At 43.0% G+C, this 13,758-nt stretch overlaps 1 protein-coding gene across 1 annotated transcript in view; it reads left to right on the forward strand.

Moving 5' to 3' along the window:
• The window catches only part of Slc25a21 (solute carrier family 25 member 21), a 144,215-nt gene that overhangs the window by 104,929 nt on the left and 25,528 nt on the right, over positions 1-13,758 (forward strand). The window contains 1 exon segment of the mRNA XM_050138825.1: positions 10,622-10,786. Coding sequence (XP_049994782.1) covers positions 10,622-10,786 — 165 coding nt within the window.

Genomic DNA, 13,758 nt, shown 5'->3' on the forward strand with positions numbered 1-13,758 from the left:
TGTTGCGGGAGGTCCTTCCGCCCCTCCAACCAATAGCTGCTGTGATACCAGCCCATTGGGGCGTGGCCTCTCTCCCTTTAAAAAAGCGGCTATTTCCTCTGCTAGATCTCTTCACTTCCTGCTCCACCGGAGACTAGACTCACTTCCTGGTTGTGCAGATGGCTGTTGTCTGAGACGGTGATCTGTAAGTTTTCCCCTTTAAATAAATAACACCCTATTAATCATAACTCCAAACTGGTGTGGCCTTGTTCATGACTTACGCCTTCATGTAATCAACCTAAGTGTCGATTGCACCAGTGAATGGTGAAGAAATAAATACAAGCCACACATGTGCAAAGTGGAATACTATTCAACCACAAGAAAATCCCCTCCTTTGTGGTAACATTATGTTAAGGGAAATAAGTTAGGCACAGGAAGGCAAGTGTCACATGATCTCAATCATATGTGAACTCTAGAAAAGGTTGAACCCATAGAAGTTAGAGAGCAGTAGAGTCATTAACAGAGTTTGGGAAGGTAGGGAATGGGAAAGAAGAGGATCGGTGAACCTAAAGCTTTACCCCAGCGAGAGCAGCCGGCTCTCAGGCTGCTTCCAGGATTAAATTACAGTGCAGGTCCAATACCGTACTGAGTAGTAACGAGCAATCTGTTGGCTGTGAACTGCAGCAGAAATTAGAGATGAAACTGGAAACAGTTGAGGCCACTTCAAGAGGCCACAAGGTATTCTGTTATTTTCTTTTTTAATTCTTGCCGTCTTTTAAGCTAAGGCTATCCTAATCAGCAACTGCATCTCTGCCCAGCAGCACAGCCCCACAAGAGTCTTGGCCTGTGGAAATTCTGTTCCCTCAGGCACTGACTCCTTATCGAAATCTCTGTCCCTTTCAAGAATTCAAGATTCAAAGACTGATGTGGAATTCTGCTCCCCAGAGAGGCTGAATAGCAAGCACCTAGCTCACTTCCTCAAGTCTCCCAAGAAGCCCTCCTGCTTCTCCTCGCCCCTCCTTAAAAGCATCTGTGGACACACGTAGAATAAACTTTAAACTGTGCTTCTACTCGCAAAAAAAAAAAAAAAAAAAAAAAAAAAGCCCTTCCCCACCTGGCTCCTCCCTATCACTTCCAGTCAGCTACTTGCTGACGCAACCTCCTCCTTACTGCAGGTGAATTTTATTTAAACAAACACATCTTTGCATCACTAAACAAATGTTCCAGAGCATAAACAGAAGTAACACACCTTGAAATAATATTCTACAACAATATTCTTCTTCTACAATAGTTGGCTGGTATAAACACGCATGGCCCCTTCATGGAGCCGCTGCACTTCAGACAATGGGTTCACAGAAAGCTGGGGTCATTTGCAGTCACTCAGCAGTCGTTGTGGCAGAGCAATGCATGCATGGCTACATGCAGAATGACTGGTTGGCTCAGCACCTCTAAGAAAAACAGAATGGGTTTCCCCGTGGAGGTTCATTCGGCAGCCAGATAGCTCTTGTCCTGCCAACTCTGTGAACTTCTCAGGCATCCGGTCTACGCTCCTCGCTGCCCCTCACGTCTGGGATGTGAGCTGCCATGGAATCCAACACAGGTTATTTTAAATTTTCTTATTTCCTCAGCCTGAGGTGGTGAATCAACGTGATCTTTGAAAGAAGAAATTTTCCAAGAAGTTCCCACAGCTGTGAGGGACTCGGGGCTGCAGTGGACGGGAGCCTAAGAAAACAGCAGTCCATACTACATTTACTACTACACTTAGCTTCTTGTAAGCCGGGGTAGAGTGTTAAAGACATGGCATAAGGACTGTCAGAGTCCCTGCCGCAGGAAAGGCGGTCTAGGAAAAGGTGTGGGATGTAGATTGACGGCCCTCTGGCCGTGATGCGAGGCATCACTAAAAAGAGCAGAAACCAGGCCCTCTGAAGCGCGGGGTCCAGAGCAAAGGCCCCCTTGCTGAGGTCCAAGGACAGGTTGAGAGAAAGCAAAACCTTTCTTTTTAGTGTCGCCACCGGCAGGTCAGTGAGAGGAGCCACAGTGCTGGGTCCCCTAGCGCTAATCCCCATCCAACCTTCTCAGGCAGGGCAGGCACTGAGCTGATTCCAAGAGCCCCGGTTGTGTTCTCTGTGGTCTAGCAAATTCTTTAGCCAGTCAAAAATATGTTCCCCACAAAATGTGTCTTCCCAGCCGGCTTAACCATGAACTATTCCAGAAATGTAAAGGAAATTGTGGTTACTTTGGTTCCTAATACAGTCTTCCCATCCTTAGAACTTGTGGAGAAAACATTTCAATAGGTGCGCTTGTCTTCCTCTGGGCTCTTAATCACCACCATATCGTTTAAAGACTATAATCCCTTCTGCACTTCCGCCCATGACAGCACCAGAACCTTGGCCAGCATCTTAAAATTTGCAGCAAGTAGAGAAAACTGGTCTCTAATTTAAATATGTTCCACCTTCTGTTGGGAGTAGAGTAAGCAGCGCTTTGTCATGCTCCGGTTTGGTTCAGCGGGAATGAAAACATGTTCAGATAAAATCGAGACAGACCCAAATTTCCCCTTGTCCTTCAAACTAAACCTGAGTGAAGAGTTCGCCTCATCCGTAATCTCTTTGGCTTAGGACTAAGCTTGCCCACGGATTTCTGTGTTGGAGGTGTGTTGCTCCTCCGGAGTCGCCAGAAGTGTGCCTCTGTGGCTTGTCCCTGAAGTCCCTTTCTGTCCTCTCCCTGGATGTGCTGGTTTCTGTCTGGGCAGCTCTAAGAACCAGAAGCCTCCTATCACTTGGGCTAAAGTGAAGGATGTTTGGCATGCTCTCTGCGAGCCCGGAAAATGTGACTTTCTCCCCAGGAGCAAAATCCTGTATGAATTGTTTCCCAGTTTTCCTCTCTGCTTTGAAATCTACTTCAAAGTTCTTATTTGGCTAAAGCGTTATTTTCCTTCCCTTGAGGTCTATAGGCTTTGCCTCTGATGTGTGGCTGGGACACAGGTTTTTCTTTTCCTCTGTCGTTTTTGTCTACATAACACATGAGCATAATCATTCTCACCCCCAAATATTAAGCTGAACCTTTAGAAAATTGAAAAGGCCTGCCTTACTTCTATTTACTCTTTAAATCTGTCTGATCCAAGAAGGGACTAGGCTTCTACCTGCTTGCTCTGTAATTAGAATTTTGAGGCTTGATGAGCAGATAACAAATGGGTAATCGATGGTGAATCTTTAAAGATAGAATTTTTTTAATTAGTTCAGGATTTGCTTGTGGCTTTGAGAATGCCACTAAATATAGTTTTATACACCTTATTCTAGAAGCTTGGTGATCTACCAGAGACCAATTAGGTCATTTAATAGCATTAGGGTCCAGGTAAGTAGGTGTGTTTTGTGACCAGCTGGGTGACATGTAGAATGAGTGTGCGACCATGTTGACAAGGTGTGAGAACTCAGTGGCAAGGGCATTGCCAGCATTCACAATGTTGTGTCAAGTTCAGATTCTTCTGCATTTCCCATGTGAAGCACTGCCGAGTGCTACTCAGTGTTCACGTTGTTCCTCTCAGACCATGATACTTGTAAGCAGAGCAGAGAACGGTGCCTGCGAATTTGTTCCTATAGCCGTCTTTCACTGAAGCCGAAACGAGCAGCCAAGCTGCCTCTCTATTATCAATCACAGAAAATAGACTTTAGTCTTCCACGCGGCTGTGCCAGGAGCCCTCCTAGGTTTTTGCTTTCAGACCCAAGACTTTGAAGTAATGATAATAGCTCCCATTCATAGAACATCTATGTGCCGGACACTGCAAGACAACTTACATGGTTTTCCCTTTTATTTGCTATTGAAAATGTGTTGTGTGTGGTTATAAACCACTAAGGCATTACACATTGCTTTCATCAATCAAGTAACAGAGAAGCAGAGAAGTGCTGGCTTATCCCACCCCTTCTCTCTGATCTCACCCTGCAGGTCGTCATGTAAACTCCTCCACTGTACTTGTCGGATATTTCAGATCCTTCCAGTGTCTCTGTAAGGCTGAGGTTTGTTTCAATTTTGTAAACAGGTAAAATAAGACCCCTCATGCTAGTAATCTTAAGGAATTGGCCATTGACGTGAGCATCCCTGTGTGGCCCACCATGTTCTTCTGTTGGAATAAAGAAGTCTGGATAATCAAGAAGCACAAAGGAAAATCCAAAGAGAACATTTCTGAAGCTTTGGTGAAGCCAGGGCTCCTTCTTTTTGCCAGCCTCCTTCTGGCAGTGGTCTCTTTGACCCCAACACTGTTGTCTTCCTTCTCTCTCTGCCAACAATGCAGGGGTGAATAGTGTCCCCCACCGTCCCTTATGAGTGATTATGGGACAGCAGCTTGGTGTCAGTATAGATCAGCATCTGGGGGGGGGGGGAGGGTTGTGACATCAGATTGTCCTCCGGGTACAGAATGCTTAAAGAGACTATTTCAAGGCTGGAGAGATGAACCGTGGCTAGGAGCATGAGCTATTCTTGCAAAGGACCTGAGTTCAGTTCCCAGTACCTACATGACCATCCTTACCTCCAGTTTCATGATACCTAGTGCCCTCTTCATGACCAGGCATGCATGTAGTACACATGGATACATACATATAGGCAAAATAGTCATACATATAAAATAAAATATAAGTAAATATAATATATATAATAAAATATAAATAAACCTAAGAAAAAAGAGAGACTAGTAAGAACTCGTTATATTGGAGGTATCTTTTTGTTCATAGGCATGCCCTACTAAAATAAACTCCAGTAGTAAACTAACAAAATAGCCAAACTAAAGTAACTGGGTTTTTTTAAGCCCAATTCCACATTTTATTCTTTTGTGGAAAGGAAGCTTTCCTTTCCTTTTTTTCTTTCTTTCAATTTTATGAAAATTCTTCAAAACCTGCTTTGGGTAATGAAAAGGGAAGATGACTGTCTCCCTCCTGAAGAGCCAGTATATTTTCCTACCTAAATGTGGCAACTGGCTTTCCCTTTAGCAAAGCGGTCTTCCTCCTAAGGTCCATCTAGAGCCTCAGTCCACTGGACAAACCTCACCTCGTTCTCTTCCCTCTCCCCTCAGTATTAAAAGGCAGCACCGTTTGTCTTGCCATCTGCAACAGGTTAACGATCACAGGTGTGCTACCTTTTGATAGTGTGCTTAGAGCTCTTCCTTGGCCTTAGAAATGGAGGAATCAAGATTTCCCTCGTGCCTGTACCACTGGCCGCATTATGATAGCTTTTTACCCAGGGAACAATGCCTGAAACCTCTGGGATCTTGCAAGCTGATCAGAGCCAACTCTGGCCAGTTGTTAGATGGAACAGCTCCAGGAAAAATAGCGCAGGCTGCCATATAGGATCTTTGTGATTTGTTCGTAGTACTGGGCTCTTGAAGAGTAAGGGATCGGTGCCCTGGTGCTACCTTGAAGCATGATTTAGGCAAAAGAGTCTTTTTTCTCCCGTGTGTATTCTTTGAACTTCCAAATTTTATTATTTAAATAAACTTCATGGTATATATTTGAGATTTCTAAGACAATGTTTAGGGATCCTTATAATAAAATGGTTCCAGGGCAGGAGAGATGGCTCTTCCAGAGGGCCAGTGCTCAGTTGCTAAATACCTACATTTGGTAGCTTACAATTACATATGACTCCAGCTCCAGGGTACCCAATGCCCTCTTCTGGCCTCTGTGGGCACCCACACAGATGTGCACATACACACCCCAGGGTTGGAGGAACACATACACATAAATAAAAATAAACTAATTACTGAAGCAAATCAACGTATCATCTTAAATAGTTACTTTTTGTGTAACAAGAGCAGCTAAAATCTACTTATTTAATAAACCTCCCCCAAAAGTACAGCCTCCTTAATGATGGTCTTAATATTGAACCTTGGATCTCTAGGATTATTCGTCTGTGGCTCTTTGACCTACATCTTCCCACTTCCTGTCTTCCTGGTAAATATGGTTTGCTTCTCTGTCTCTGTGTGTTTAACATTTTGCTTTTGTTGCTTACATGGGTAGGAAAGAGGTTCATGAAGACCTGCTGCAATCTCAGGAGCTATTGGCAATTGAAAACAGAGAGGAACAGAGCAACGGTTTTCTTCTGGGGATGTGGTCCCTGAGTGGCAAGATATACCCCAATACTAGCTTCTCTTTAAAAACAAAAGTGAGACTCTGCAATATTTTTCTGTGATTTAGTTCATCTCATCGGAGTTCTTCTTTTTTTATTATTAATCTTCTTAAGGACTTTTTAATGACAATTTTATTTCATAGGTCCATAGCATTTGTGGAACTGTTTGATGATATGTACACAACTTATAAGCATATATCTCCAAATACAAGCTAAAACAAAATATTATCGCTCATTTCTATAGTAAGAGCAAAACACTATGCTAGATCTTTGGTGTGGTCAATTGGAGCTACAGGTCTTCAACATATGTATGGAAGAGCATGGAATTTTCACTCTTAGCCTTTGACAGTCACTGAAATCAAAGTTAAAGCAGACTGAGCCAGGTGCTCACCTCTGACGTTCCAGCACTCAAGACAGACTTGCCCATCCATATCACCTCCATCCCAAAACATGCCCTACATCCCAGCTTCCCAAACCCGCTTGCTCTTCCCTCATTGCCCATCAATATCACCTCCATCCCACAACATGTCCTACATCCCAGCATCCCAACCCACTTGCTCTTCCCTCGTTGCCCATCAATATCACCTCCATCCCACAACATGTCCTACATCCCAGCTTCCCAAACCCGCTTGCTCTTCCCTCATTGCCCATCAATATCACCTCCATCCCACAACATGTCCTACATCCCAGCATCCCAACCCACTTGCTCTTCCCTCGTTGCCCATCAATATCACCTCCATCCCACAACATGTCCTACATCCCAGCTTCCCAAACCCGCTTGCTCTTCCCTCATTGCCCATCAATATCACCTCCATCCCACAACATGTCCTACATCCCAGCATCCCAACCCACTTGCTCTTCCCTCGTTGCCCATCAATATCACCTCCATCCCACAACATGTCCTACATCCCAGCTTCCCAAACCCGCTTGCTCTTCCCTCATTGCCCATCAATATCACCTCCATCCCACAACATGTCCTACATCCCAGCATCCCAACCCACACAGCTCCGAAGCTGTCAGGGGAAGGTGCATCTAGGAGAGTTAGGATGCTGTTGGGCCACAGTCGGTAACTAGATATGAAAATTGGACTGAATCTAGATTTCCCAAGGAAATTGACCTGAGGCTGGGGTGGACAGTGTTGGAATCATTTGGCTGACGATGCTAATCACTCACCATTTTGTTTGGAAAGGGAAGCCCAGTAATCAAATAAGTTTAGTAAAATCTCCTGTGTTTACAGAGATCTAGTCAAAATGATTCTACATTTTACTATTTAAGCATCCAAGTGGAAGTCACGTTTTGCCTTTCTAATTGAGTATTTGCTTACATGTGTGTGACACACGATCCCCGGATGAAGCAAAATAGTAGTCTATCAGAGTCTAATGCTTGTAGGGACTGGAATCCTGGTCATTTTTTATCCAAAACTCCAAACTTTCCAAAAAAAAAAAAAACCCTTATATACTGTTATGTATCTACTACCTGTGGTAGTAACTGGATTAGAGCCCTTGAAAGCCTGTCACCTATTACTAGAGTGAGTGTGGAGGGGGAAACACTTAGATGCATTTTACCTTAGGAACACTGTTTAACTAGACTAATTCTCTCACTCCTCCCACCAAAATACTGATAGTGTAAGGGTACCTGCACCCCCACAGGGTTGGTGACAGAAAAAAAGTCTAACATATTAGAATGGCAGAACTGAGTAGAGGGTTCAAACAACACTGTTTGAGCTCTGACTTTACCACCTACTCTGTGATCTCTGGTGCCTGGGAACGCACGCACGCACGCGCACACACACACACACACACACACACACACACACAGCGAAGGTTCAGCTCTTGTGCTTTCCCATTCCCAGCCTCCACTCCCAACAGTCCTTCCTTCCCATGGGCCTACCAAATGAGTCCCTGACAAGGGGACCAGCACCAGACCAGGATCTGCTGCTGCAGAAAGGAGAGAGGGCCCTGAAGGAGGTGCTCTGCCTAAAAGGGATCTTCAGCCAGGCCCTGCATGAGGTTGGGCCTTGGAGGAAGTGCGTGCATCTGTCATCTCTCATCCTGGGTGCATTTCCAGAGGATTTTACCAGAATCCAGGAGTCTGGAAAAGGGAAAAAACAGCCAGAAGGTGTTGGAAGAAGCATGTCCTTCCTTCCCCTCCAACCAGCTTCAGCCTTTCCATTTTCTGGGTGTGAGTGTTTTGCCTGTAGGTATGTCTGTGCCCTGAGGCTGCTAGAAACTGAACCCAAGTCCTCTGTGAAAGCTGCCAGTTCATTGTCACTGCTTCAACTATCAAGAAATTTATACCCGTTATTTTATTATCATAGTTTCTTATTATTGCCAGTAGTAATTACTGTTATTATAAAAAGCAAACATACAGTGAGTGTCTTACACTGGACTAAGTCCGCCTATTTAGTAACCATAGCAGCGATGCTATAAGAAGGATTCTATTGTTATCCTTGTGTACAAGTAAGTGAACTGGAGATAAATCAGAGAGGGTTGAACACTTAGCAAAACTGGTCAGTGTTGTTGCCGAGGCTCAATCCTGGCGCTGTCTGACTTTAGGTTCCTGTTTCTAATTAGTCTGTCACCCTCTGATGTACTTAATCATTAGCAGTTACCGTTCAAACTCAGAAAATCTATGAGCTGTATTTCACCCAGGACCCATACAAGTAAATCTCATGGACTGGTCAGTCAACAAACACCATTTAAATATTTTACTGATATGTTTTCAAGATGAGGGGAAATAATACTATCCAAATTAACATTTAAACTTAGTCATCTCGGGGCTGGAGAGATGGCTCAGAGGTTAAGAGCATTGCCTGCTCTTCCAAAGGTCCTGAGTTCAATTCCCAGCAACCACATGGTGGCTCACAACCATCTGTAATGAGGTCTGGTGCCCTCTTCTGGCCTGCACCACAGACAGAATATTGTATACATAATAAATAAATAAATAAACAAATAAATAAATAAATAAATAAATAAACTTAGTCATCTCAATGATTTAGCAAGCTATGGTTTTAAAACAGGAAAACCTGTCCAGACCCTTTTGGGAGCAAAAATATCCGCTGAAGCTGAGAGTAGGGGCGCACACCTTTAATCCCAGTGCTTGGGAGGCAGAGGCAGGTGGATATCTGTGAGTTCAAGGTAGACTGTTTCTCATCCCTTTTGAGAACTAGAATGACTCGAGTGTTAGTTGGCACACCAAAGCACACATACAAATGTCCCACACTGTTGAGCACAGACTGGATGTTACCCAACCTCAAGAGAGCTCTCTGGGCTTCCTCGTGAGATGCATTTCCTTGCTTCAAGGGACAGCCTCACATGGTATTTTCACAGTATAACGAAGGGCTTGCTTAGGGTGACGTATAATTAATCCTCCTAGGTGAAAAAGATAAAGATAAAGCTAATTATAGAACTGTGGCTAGTTGGAATTTTAAAAATTTTTATTAGCAAAAACTAGAGCATTTACTATATAAATAAGCACATTAAATAATGTTGTGTAATCACATGGCATAAATTACCAGTTGAGCGAAAGGCCTTGGTTGGTTTTCTTCCTTTCTGTTCAGCTGCTGACATGGTTTCTATTGCAAATGATAAGAGAACACGTGGAGTCGAAAGTGTGGCACACTGCTGTGGCCACCGAGCAGCCTGCTCCAGCAGAGCACCGCACAGACATTATGTCAACGCTTGCCTCAGGAGGAAAAAGTCAAAAGCTAAGAGGAAAAGTGGGGGATGTCCTTTGTGGAGTACCTCCAGAGAGGAAACAATCGCTCAGACACTTACAAACTCAAGGGAGTTGAAAACCTCCGAGAAAACCAGAGTGCCCTGTTTAGCATGTTTCAAGGGCAACAGCTTTGGATTCCAGCAGGTGAGGCTTTTCAACCTCCTAAATAATCAGAGCGGAGGGAAAGATTAAAGATAACCTGTTACTCCCAGTGCCGCTGAGGCATCTCAGCAAGTGATACACACACTGATTACCCACCGACGTGAAGAGACGTATTATCAATAGCTAGTTATCCGTGATCAGTTTGTAAACTAGCATGGGTTACAAAATCGCCAAGACAATGGATTTGAGACTAATTTTAATATTAGCTCAGAATAAAAGCAAACAATGTATAAAATAAACATTCTGAACTGGGAAGCCAAGTATAAATTCCTTTAGGATGACATGAAGTTATGGATTACTAATGTATCTATATGGTAATCCCTCCTTTAGAGCAGGTAATCCAGAACTGGATACAATCATTTACACATTAGAAGTGATGATAATTATTGCATGACATTAGTTTTACTAACTGCACAAAAGGAAATTTTTTCCTTTGTCAACAATTCTTTATAAAGACTGTTGATATGCATAAAGTTCTGGGGTTTTTCGGGGTGGGGAAGAGAGTTCTAATTTTTAAGCACAGATATAAACATGATTTTTCATGTTTGCGGAAACAGTTCCTCGTAATTCTGACATGAACGGAAGTTGGTGCAGTAATTTGCTGTGCTCCATGGTCCCAACGATGATGTCTCTTGCTTGGCTTCTCTCTCACCAGCAACTCTCCACTTTTGCTTATGCAAGGCAAATCATTAAGAAGGAAGGCTTGGGGATCCAGGGCCTCAACAAAGGACTTACGGCAACTCTGGAACGTCATGGAATTTTCAACATGGTTTATTTTGGCTTCTACCACAACGTCAAAAACATTACTCCAGCCAGTACGGTAACTATATAAGCATTTACTATCTGTTGGGTGGAAAGCCTACTGATGTTCTTAGCTAACTTCAACTCTAGAGTGTTCTCCCTGTCCCCCAAATTCAAATCCATTATCTGTTTGACCCTGTCAGACTATGTATTGAGTGTTGTTATTTCCCTTTCAAATCTAGAAACTGAGGCTTGTGGAGATCAGCAGTAGAGCTGAGCCTGAACCCAAGCCTGGATGAGAAGGATTCTCTCCGTGAAGAACGTCTCATTCAGATATGGAAGCTTTCTCTTCAGCCCTAGCAGAAATTCCTGCAAACTGTGCTATCATTTCATTTCTACATCACTCACATAACTTTCTCAAAAGCATGGAGTTGTTCTGTTTCATACCCATCAGGCTATATTTCACATTGGGAATTGTTACTTACAAAATCACTTAGCCTGATTTAGGTGAGGGATAAACCCGCTCTTCTGGAGTCATTTGCTCTTGTTGTAATATAACAATGCTGATTGTGATCACCTTTCAGTGATAACTGACAGAATCCCACAATCTCCCAACTCATACAATATGAAACTAGCCAGCCTATGGTGTACTTGTGACTCACACGCCACAAGTAAGTTGTGTATGTCCTCCATGAACCTTGACATTCATGATGACAATTCTGTGTGTTTTAGACTCTTTTTTTAAAAAATGCAACTCATATAACACTAAAGAAGTGTTTATTTCTCCAAAAATTCGAGACAGCCAGAAACTACATACATTAATTATGTAAATCATTTAGACTAAGAAGAGATGTATCTTATTATATTTTAACTGTATTTTAATGTATGTTGTTAAAGTAAAGTGGATTCATTTATATTTAAGAAAGAAATTCAGGAAGATGGATAAGATGTGCATGTAGTCACATGTCACTAGATATTTTAAATGGAAGGGGAACAGTTGGAGATAGAGGACCCAGCAAGTGTTGGAGAAGATGAGAGAGGGTAATGGTGAATATAATCACATTACATACTATGCATGTGGTGGTTTGAAAGAAAATGATCCCCAAAGGGAGTGGCATTATTAGGAGGTGTGGTCTTGTTGAAGGAGGTGTGACCTTGTTGGAAGAAGTGTGTCACTGGGGGGAAGGGAAGGTTTGAGGTCTTCTATGCTCAAGCTACACCAAACCTGGTTCACTTCCTGTCGCATGTGGATCGAGATGTAGGACTCTCGGCTCCTTCTCTAGCACCATGTCTGCTTGCATACCACCATGTCCTGCCATGATGATAATGGACTAAACCTCTGAACTGTAAGCCACCTCTATTAAATGTTTTCCTTTACAAGAAGTAGCTTGGTCATGGCTTCTCTTCACAGCTATAGCAACCCTAAGACGATATGCAAGCAATTATCAAATAATTAAAGAATCCACAAGTTGTGGCTCATGCCTGTAATCTCAACACTCTGGAAACTGAGGCAGGAGCATCATCACTACTTAAAATCCAGCCTGAGATAAATTTTTAAGGCAAGGTAAATAAATATCTACACATTCAAACTTTATTCTAGAGTTAGTCACTCTACAGTTGTTATTACAGTTATGTTCTGCATAGCTAAAAAAAGATCAGAAACCTAGCAGTTTCTTTATTTTCTTAAAAGATCACACAATCCTAAAACAATGGAAGGAGACAGTTTTCTTGCCTGTTTGCAAACCAACTTTGTTACTAGTGTGATTATAATGTTTTATTTCAATAAACACTTTAACGAAGTGCTTCTTTTGAGTTGAAGATAGGGCTCAATCATTAAAGCCTAGGCTCACAACCCAAATGTCAAGTGCTTCTCTCTATATACCCAGTACTCAGTAAAGTGTGCCCTGTTCTCAAAGGGGCTCTCAAGAAGCCTCGAAAAGAAGGCCACCGAACAAGCATATTGAAATAATGTTTTATTATATTTAGATGGGCAATGTGCTGACAGTCATTAGTTAATAATACTTTCAATCATGTATGAGAAATGCTTTATAAACTCTCAGGTTCCATTTTTCTAAGTTTGGGCTGCTACTCTAAAAAACAAATCCTATCTCAGTTTTTAGCATGTAATAAATCACCGTTGTCTAAAAATAATGGGTTTTTCTACCTTTCTCCCTCCAGCACGCCAAGGTCTGCGCTGCTGTCAGCTCCCACTCCCACTGATAAAACACATAGGAAAATGGAAGCTCGTAAGGACAGGGGCTTTTCCTGATTTTTTCTTTTTCACTGCTGTGTCCTCAGAGATAAAAAGAGCGCCTGGTGCAGAGCAGGCCCCTCAGAAAAATCTCTGTTGGGCTGGAGAGATGGCTCAGCGGTTAAGAGCATTGCCTGCTCTTCCAAAGGTCCTGAGTTCAATTCCCAGCAACCACACGGTGGCTCACAACCATCTGTAATGAGGTCTGGTGCCCTCTCCTGGCCTGCAGGCATACACACAGACAGAATATTGCATACATAATAAATAAATAAATAAATTTAAAAAAAATCTCTGTTAATGGATCACACGAGCAAAGGAAGAAATGGCTGGAAAATGTGTTTCCTCTCGCTGCGCACTTGAGGGACACCTTGGCGTTTGGGAGAGTCACTATCTTAATTAATGTTAGTGTATAGGAAGCTGGGAGAACGCTTACGGTCAAAAGGCTTAGAGCTAGAGTGAGTCTCACATTAACCAAACAGTACCCCAAGAAAAGAAAACACCACAATAGAATCTTTATATTCAGAAGGTGAGATGTTTGGTTTCGAAAATGCTTCTGAAAACGGAGATTTTCACATTGCCGAGATAAGTCTCCCCAGGCTGCCTCGGTAGACTGCCAGAGCAGGCATTTTGGCAATAACCAAAATCTTAATGACGTCAGCAGTGCAGGCGAGCTACTGCTGTGCAGACAAAGCTCCCGAGGGCAGCAGAGAAGGGTGTGGGGGTGTGGGGCGTGGTGTGAGCTGCTCTCCCCACGTCTCCCTAGACTCAACAGCCATCTGTTTTTTTTTTTTTTTTTTTTT

Source organism: Alexandromys fortis, unplaced genomic scaffold, assembly GCF_014885135.2.
Source record: "Alexandromys fortis isolate MF-2015 unplaced genomic scaffold, M_Fortis_MF-2015_v1.1 scaffold_35, whole genome shotgun sequence".
Taxonomy (NCBI): domain Eukaryota; kingdom Metazoa; phylum Chordata; class Mammalia; order Rodentia; family Cricetidae; genus Alexandromys; species Alexandromys fortis.